Here is a 7,500-nt window from a genome sequence, read left to right as displayed (position 1 = left end):
GCTGGCTAGTGGTAGCCGCGGTGGTTGGTAGCCCGTCGTTTCCGATCGTTATTACAGCGAATGAATCACCCGTATCATCAGCACCGTGACGACGTCTTGCCCTTGATTGCATCGCATAATCCCACTGAGGCGCCTCCTCCGATCAAAACATCCATCAATCGTCCTCCGTTGTTCGCGAACCGCTGGACTAGTCTCCGTGTTTTTTAGATTCCCCGCAATGGCCACTCGCAGAGAACACAAATTTTGCAAAAACGGACGGAAAGTACACCGAATTTATGGAGGAAAAACAAATGTTTTCCTGTTTTGCTACGGAATGACGTGGAACGAGAGTGAAAATTGGAAGGCATCGGCGAGGGGGAAGGGGGCCGGGGGTTGACGATTCGCGCGCCACCTATCGGCCTTTAATGAAACCTCACTATTTGCCGCTTTCCTGTCACTTCCTGCCGTTGTCACGCGGTGTGTCGATAAAAACGATAAAGAGTAATCACGATCAGCACGGCTCTTGAGAAAATCCCGGAACGAAGAAAATATCTGATTTTAGGGTGCATTTTCGTGACTGAAAATGACTCTGTACCACTTTGGAAACTGTGTAGCCTTGGTCTATGTGCCATACTACTTCACGTACAAGTACTCCGGACTGTAAGTAGAAACCCCGCATCGCTCTTATTCAGGTCATCCCGGGAACACCTTCTCCGGCAGAGAGCTCAGCCCAGTCGATTAATTAAATTAACCATCCCGCTTGTTCCCTTTCAGATCCGAATATGGGGCATTCTGGAAGTGTGTGCAGGCTGGCGGAATATACGTGTTCACTCAACTCTGCAAGATGCTAATGCTGGCCACCTTTTTCCCGGACACCGATACGTTCAGCGAGGGCGCTCCGTTCAACTTTATCGCTGTACGGCCTTCTGGTAAACATCCTGCAACAGCACGTGCTGATCAACTTTGTTCTTTGTTTGCTAGGAATTTCTGCGCTGCAGTGTCGACCTGGTGGATCTGCTGGGACTTGCTTTCGTGTTATCAAGGATTCCGGGCAAGGGACACAGCAAACTGATCACCGCCGGGCTAGGATGGGCAGCCGCGGAAGTGGTGCTTTCCCGCGGGCTGCTGCTGTGGTTTGGAGCTCGGGGTGCCGAGTTCTCCTGGATCTACATTCAACGTTGTCTCGAATCAAACATCCTGCTCATCCAACACCTCTCAACGGCCACCCTGCTCTGGCTGTTCTCGCGGCACGATGTTGAACGTAAGTACGCGCCGATTGTCGTAATGTTGCTTGTGGCCATCTCTTACCGTGGAGTTTGGCTCGAGGGCATCCTGCACCTGTTGTCGGCCGGGCCATGGCTCAGTCTTGCGTTGAAGGCTCTCGTTACCAGCTGGATAGGAGTTGTAGCCTTGCATATCTACTCCGGCCTAGCGCAGGTAATTGGATTGTAAAATCTGCGGCCCAGTGTGACCAAAGAAAAGAGTTTGGTTTTTCTGTTTTGTTTAGTGTGTACTTGGGTTGAATAAATAGTGCAGTTTCTCAATCATAACTAAAGTAATTTAACTTAATCCTTTCGAATGTATGGCATCTGATGCCAAAAGATGATCCATTTCAAATGATCGTGCGCCAATTAGGACCCTTTTCGATATAGGTTGGGCTACCGTTTTCGTCCTTCGATGTAAGAATGATCCCTTTTGCAGTGAGTGCTGAAAATCGACCGTAATTAACTAACATGCAATCTGTATAGGAAAGATGCAGGAACTTACACAAAACGCTGAAGAACATAGAAGCGGCCATTAGTTTTGTCTGGATGTGTTGATGCATGTTTTCAAAAGGAAACGGGCTCGACACTTCATCCCAGAAGCTGCTCAATAAGCTCAACATTTCTTCAACCGAAATGGAACCATTAGCAGTTTCTTCAATCGTCGCAGTTTGAGAATCATCTCGGATGGGTTCTGGCGGCGAAACATCTAGAGATCCTTGTTCGTGAACAAAATTAGTAATATCAGGTTGCGTGGAATTGGCACGTGTCTGTCTTTTGGTTGTAGATGGCCGTCTGCTTGCATATGTATATCCCTCTACAGTTGGTATCCTTTCGAGAACTGCATTCCTTTCAAACAAATGTCCCAAGACTGACCGCCGCAGCGGTTGGCGGAATATCACATTTAAATCTCTTTTTTCGCGTTTGATCACTGCCACGTCGAACTTGGGATGCTGGAGATAAGGAAGCAAAATATCAGATGGAAATGCAACTAACCGCTGATAGCATACCAAAACTACAAAAAACTTACAGTACATCTTTGTGTGGTCACAGAAGTTGATAACCAGTTTTTGTAACGCTTGAAGGCAATCTTATTAGAGCAATTTACTTTTCGTTTTCTATCCGGAAACTTAACTTCATCCTGTACTTCGTAGGATTCAACTAAAGTGCTCTGCTGAGGCACATGGCTTTCTTCCCTAGAATTACAGGCAACATTTTCTTTACCAAGGATGGTGTGGGGTTCACTAGAAAGAAATAATAATTCGTTCAGAATAATTTAGAAACAAAGCAGCTCATTATAGAACAAAGAACATGCTTACTTTGCGTTGGGAAGTTCGACCTCATCCAAGTTCACCTCATCAAGTTTTTGGCGAACGATGGGTAAAACAGCGTCATCTTTGGATTGGCTATGGATTACCATCTCATGATTACACACTGAAGTAATGTGATCCCTAGAAATGATTGAAAGTATATCTTTCCATAACTGTTTTGCAAAATGCATCCTGAAGAATACCGGCATTCAGTTTCATCCATTTCCATCTGTGCAGTGCTCTGTAAAATGCTATTCGGCTCTTGCGATGATACGAGAGTTGGTTGATCTGCTACCCACGATTGGTTTATCTCCTGAGATTCGGGCAAAGGCGCCAGAATTTCCAAAATTTCTTTGGATGCCATTGAACCGAAGCTAGAATCGTTGCTCATCTCTTTTCCGTCGTAGAACGAAATGCACGGTTCTTCTCGTAGCGTAATATCCGCAATGTTCTGAACGGTGGTAGAGGCTACCTCCTTTTTTCTTTTCTTCCTCGACACTCTGACCTCCACTTCTCTCCTGGTAGAGTATAATAAAGGGAATAAACAGGTCAAAACAAATATCAGTGTTCTCTATCTCTGAGCGTGCTCTGCGCGGGCGAGAACGTTTCTACTTACACCTTGATCGACTTTCGCTTGCGGTCATCCACGTTCTTAGTGGCCCTGATGTAACCAGTTTGTGAAGCTACAAGCTCTAGGCTCAACAAAATTGGTTAAAGTTAGTATTAAAAGAAAAGAGGACACAAAGAAGGAAAACATTACTTTTTAGCGATTGAACCTGGAGGGAGAATATTTCGGCAGCCCCGCTAGCGATCCTGATCATAACACCTAACGGTTTTGAGCGCTCGACAATAAGATTCTGCACCAAATTGCTACAAAGAAAGAAAATAAACAGGATTGAATTGCACGCTCTTCCCGCTATCCTCTCGATCGTCGTGTAAAAGTTTAATTTACCAGAGATACATCATGTCGATATCAGCGTTCAACTGTTCGGCCCGTTTCAAATACACAGTTTTATTTGTAGCAGCTAGCCAGGCAGCCGAGACATTGAAATCGTTCTGCAACAGCATCCCGTTACGATGTTTCGATGTGTCCGACATGATTCTGCTGTAACTATCACTTATTGTGTATTTAAAACGGGCAGCTTCCAAGGCACGGTACGCCTTGGTAGAGATGATAAATCAAATGGGAAAGTGATTCTCCGTAGAGTGTTAACGAACTACTAAGCCAGCGAAAGCCAAATTGAAAGAGTCTTTGTTTCATGGAATGAACGGTTGTGTGATCAGAGGATACTACGAATACTTAAAGTAAAAAGCGTTGGTTACCCTAGCTTTGCGAATGTATTGGAATCATGGCTTAATCTAGTCGGTAAATCGGCAGACGATGTGTTTCATTCGCGTGGAGACCAAATTGCATGGTTACCGGGTGCACCATGGAGACCATTTATTAATGTGCTGCCTCATGCCGACAGCAACGGAATAGGTAATTCAGCAGCATTTTGTAAACTCGTAAAACTGTTGTAAATAACTTTAAAAATGTATCCAACTCATCGTTTCTTCAATTGAGTGAATTTCTTTGACGATATGGTATTTTCACGTGCTCTTCTTAAACGATTTCTCAATAGCGTTTGAGTAAAGGAATATAAAAAAGGAATGGAAATTTTGTTAAAATCGGTACCACATCGCCGTTAGGATAAAAACCGAGTTTCCTTGTTACGCGAATATCGCTTCATTCATGTTTAACAGCCAAACACTGCATACTCCACCAGTTAGTTCGCTCAGGTGCTTGTGTAATTTGTGCAAAATTGAAGCTGAAATCAACAAACGATTTGCATCCATTTTTCATAAAGAAAATGCTGCTTACATAAATTTTACCATCGGCAAGGGTATAAAAACTGAACGTTAACCGCAAAGCCAACCTCATTTTACATACAGCATGTCTATCGCCAACTTGATAGTGAAGTCCTTAACATACATAAGCACTCTGCAGTGCTTACTGAATTCCTTGACCGTAACACAGCTTTCCGCACAGTACAGCGTGTGTGTGGTTCGTGAGCAGCAATGTGATATCCGGGTGACCACGTCCTTACCGCAGCTCACCATACTGTTGGACGATAATTCTACGAAATTCAAGGAAATGCTACGCACAGCAATTAATGTCGGGTGCGATGGGTTTGTCCTGCTTGAAGGAGCTCTCTTGCCGTTTCTAGATCACTACCAGTCCGCTCATGAAGCGGCCATCAAGCAGACGGCTTATAAGCGCATTATCGCGCTGATCCAACTGGAACCTTCGGTGCGGAAACAATTGGTTCGGCATGCAGTGATGGAAGATTTGCCCAACATTTTATTCGTCGTACCGGATGGGATGCAGCGGGAGGTCGGATTGTACACTACTCACTTGGCTGCTAGTGATCCGAGAGGCATTGTGGTGGATCTGGTACACTTAGAGCAAATCAGCCCAATTCGGTGTCCAGAACCGTCACGTGTTGGAAATTATTTCCCCGATAAACTAGCTAATATGCAAGGAAGGCCAATACGAGTAGCTACCCTTCATTACCCACCGTGTACGATCATTACTAAGAAGGTAAGTAAATGTATTTATTGTTACACATCGTTATCATGGTACTACCTTCGATCGCAATGCAAAATAGCGCCTTGGAGAGGGAAATGCGCGCCCGATCGTACCTGCTAACTATTCCCTGCAGCTCGATGGCACGGAGCTACTGATGGTCGTGGAACTTTGTCGCCGACACAACTGCTCGGTAGATGTAGAGCTCGGTAAATTACTGTCCAAATGGGACGGAGCTGTATTCAACAGAGCATTCTTTTCGGAATTTAGCGGCCAACTCGGAGTGGGGAGAGCTGTATCCAAACGGAACATCCGATGGTCTGCTCGGCAGTATCATGTATCGACGAGCGGATCTGGCTATGGCAGCGCTCTACAGATGGTGAACTGCCAAAAATTAGGATCATAGCGGTTTATAGATAATCAATATGTTACCTATTTCATGTTCCACCCTAGGGTCGATTGGAATCGGCACATTTGGACATCAATGTACACTGGTCGAAACGGTGTGACTTGTCTTGTTCCGAGACCGCGACGCTTACCATTCTGGCGTACACCATTCCTGGCCTTTCCACCCAGCCTTTGGCTCATGGTTTCTATCACCTTCTGTGTCGGAACGACGATTGTGTGGGCCACAGAGCGGCAACACCAGCAATTACACCCAACCGATAATGTTAGGGCGCGGTATCGACTGATCGATGCGCTCTTCTTCATGGGGAGCCTGTACGTTGAGCAATCCGTGCGTCTTCGCAACGATCTCTTGGCCGGTTCGATCCTGTTGGCATTTCTACTGTTCGGTGGGTTCATGATTGGCAACAGTTATGCGGGGGCCCTTGCCTACGTAATGACCATTCCCCACTACGAAAAGGTCCTCTCCACCACAGCGGACCTGGCCAACAGTGGCATAACGGTGGCTGGGGGATCATTGGCGTGGATGAACTCGCTCCTCATGACCGACCAGCCAGTTCTAGTGACCATCAGAAATAATTTCCGGGCATATGATATGGACACTTTACAAAAGTTTCTGCATACCCGGCGTGACATGAGCTACATGCACGAGCGATTGCAATACGGAAGCTTCCCTTTGGAGGCCTACATCGACATCAATGCCACCCGTCTGGTGCAGCCGCTCAAGGAGGAAGTTTTCTGGGAGCTAGTAATTTCGGCCGCCAGGAAAACGTGGCCCCTTATGGGTAGGTATGACGATTTGATACTACGAATCCAACAGAATGGCATTCTACGGCACTGGGAGCTGGGGGTAAGTATCGCGATGCTTGAGTGCTGCTTCAGAACTACTAGAAGTTTGATTTCTCCACGCAGAGCGTTATCCGAAGTACGGGCCTGGAAATTCAGCGTAATTTGGCCAATATGCGAGTAACCGATAACGGCCCTGTGAAGCTTATGCTGGCACACTTGCTAGGAGTGTACTTTATCCTGTTCGCTGGGCTGACTCTAGCAACCGTTTCGTTTCTACTGGAGATACTGATTCACCGATCGAAGACAAGAAACCCAGCGGCCCAAACTAGAAATATTTAAAGAAATGCAGTTTTTCAAAATATTCCAGCATGAGTTTCTGTCTCGGACACCGTTACAATCTAGAAATCACGTGCAGTTCCTTATCAATTCACAGGTGATCCTGAAGCAGAGTTAATGATGTAGGTGATTTATTCACAATAAATTAGGACGGTTATATGAATAAAACCTGCAATAAATGATAAAAAAGATACTCCAGATTCTAGGAATTCTCTTTACGCTATTTGTGCGCCTTTTCTCTCTCTCCTCTCTCTCTCTCCGCCCATACTTTGTTTATGTGGCGTAACATGTGATTTTGACAGTTCATCAGCCGATAACAAACTCCCAACAAACCGGTCAACTCGTTGTATAACTTTTTAATAGTAATTAGAAGTGATATTTCCGTTTTTCACACTTTAGGGATGATACAAGTGTAATCGACCAATGAGCATGGCATGGTTTAGCCTATCTCCGTTCCGTGCCACACTCTGTCGGTTCTATCCTCACCGGTAGGTGCAAACAGCTTCAAGAAGCTCCTGTTTCGTTATTTTCATCCGGCTTTTTGGCAACTTTACAGCAAGTTTAGAGCCACGGTTGGAAGCATCGGTTGCCACCAGATCCACACAACACCGAGCACGCACCAACGCAAGGAGGACGACATCGAGTACGACCAGATACCGGTCAATCGGATACGCAACTTTAGTATCATCGCACACGTCGATCACGGAAAGAGTACGCTGGCCGATCGGTTGCTGGAGATCACGGGTACCATTGCCAAAAACGTGGGCAACCGACAAGTGCTCGATAGCTTGCAGGTGGAGAAGGAACGAGGCATCACGGTGAAGGCACAGACTGCCTCCCTGCTCTACCAGCA

General features: G+C 45.9%; 5 protein-coding genes across 5 annotated transcripts in view; 3 read left to right on the top strand and 2 right to left on the bottom strand.

Annotated features, from left to right (window-relative positions):
• Window positions 1-336, bottom strand: part of LOC126578250 (syntaxin-5) — a 1,945-nt gene extending 1,609 nt beyond the window's left edge. The window contains exon 1 of the mRNA XM_050240625.1: window positions 1-336. This exon is cut by the window's left edge and continues 435 nt beyond it. Within this exon, the coding sequence (XP_050096582.1) occupies window positions 1-112 (112 nt within the window). The 5' untranslated portion in view covers window positions 113-336.
• Window positions 337-461: 125 nt separating this feature from the next.
• On the top strand, window positions 462-1,528 carry LOC126581006 (transmembrane protein 147). Its single transcript, XM_050244396.1, has 3 exons — window positions 462-639; window positions 754-895; window positions 961-1,528. The coding sequence occupies exons 1-3, from the start codon at window positions 563-565 to the stop codon at window positions 1,429-1,431; spliced, it is 690 nt and encodes a 229-aa protein (XP_050100353.1). The 5' UTR covers window positions 462-562; the 3' UTR covers window positions 1,432-1,528.
• A 41-nt stretch (window positions 1,529-1,569) lies between these two features.
• On the bottom strand, window positions 1,570-3,622 carry LOC126581005 (uncharacterized). Its single transcript, XM_050244394.1, has 8 exons — window positions 3,504-3,622; window positions 3,312-3,421; window positions 3,168-3,243; window positions 2,755-3,069; window positions 2,561-2,692; window positions 2,272-2,485; window positions 1,747-2,194; window positions 1,570-1,686 (listed from the first exon to the last, which is right to left on the bottom strand). Exons 1-8 carry the CDS (start codon window positions 3,617-3,619, stop codon window positions 1,592-1,594), a joined length of 1,506 nt encoding a protein of 501 aa, XP_050100351.1. The 5' UTR covers window positions 3,620-3,622; the 3' UTR covers window positions 1,570-1,591.
• A 1,249-nt stretch (window positions 3,623-4,871) lies between these two features.
• On the top strand, window positions 4,872-6,650 carry LOC126577011 (uncharacterized). Its single transcript, XM_050238373.1, has 5 exons — window positions 4,872-5,132; window positions 5,254-5,326; window positions 5,388-5,496; window positions 5,694-6,372; window positions 6,435-6,650. Exons 1-5 carry the CDS (start codon window positions 4,872-4,874, stop codon window positions 6,648-6,650), a joined length of 1,338 nt encoding a protein of 445 aa, XP_050094330.1.
• Window positions 6,651-6,969: 319 nt separating this feature from the next.
• The window catches only part of LOC126571129 (translation factor GUF1 homolog, mitochondrial), a 2,946-nt gene continuing 2,415 nt past the window's right edge, over window positions 6,970-7,500 (top strand). The window contains exons 1-2 of the mRNA XM_050229411.1: window positions 6,970-7,135; window positions 7,204-7,500. The exon at window positions 7,204-7,500 is cut by the window's right edge and continues 1,492 nt beyond it. Of these exons, the coding sequence (XP_050085368.1) occupies window positions 7,071-7,135; window positions 7,204-7,500 (362 nt within the window). The 5' untranslated portion in view covers window positions 6,970-7,070. The remainder of the gene's footprint in view (window positions 7,136-7,203) is intronic.

Source organism: Anopheles aquasalis, chromosome 2 (genome assembly GCF_943734665.1).
Source record: "Anopheles aquasalis chromosome 2, idAnoAquaMG_Q_19, whole genome shotgun sequence".
NCBI lineage: Eukaryota > Metazoa > Arthropoda > Insecta > Diptera > Culicidae > Anopheles > Anopheles aquasalis.
The sequence above is the reverse complement of the archived record's forward strand: the minus strand, read 5'-3'. Positions and strand labels throughout refer to the sequence as shown.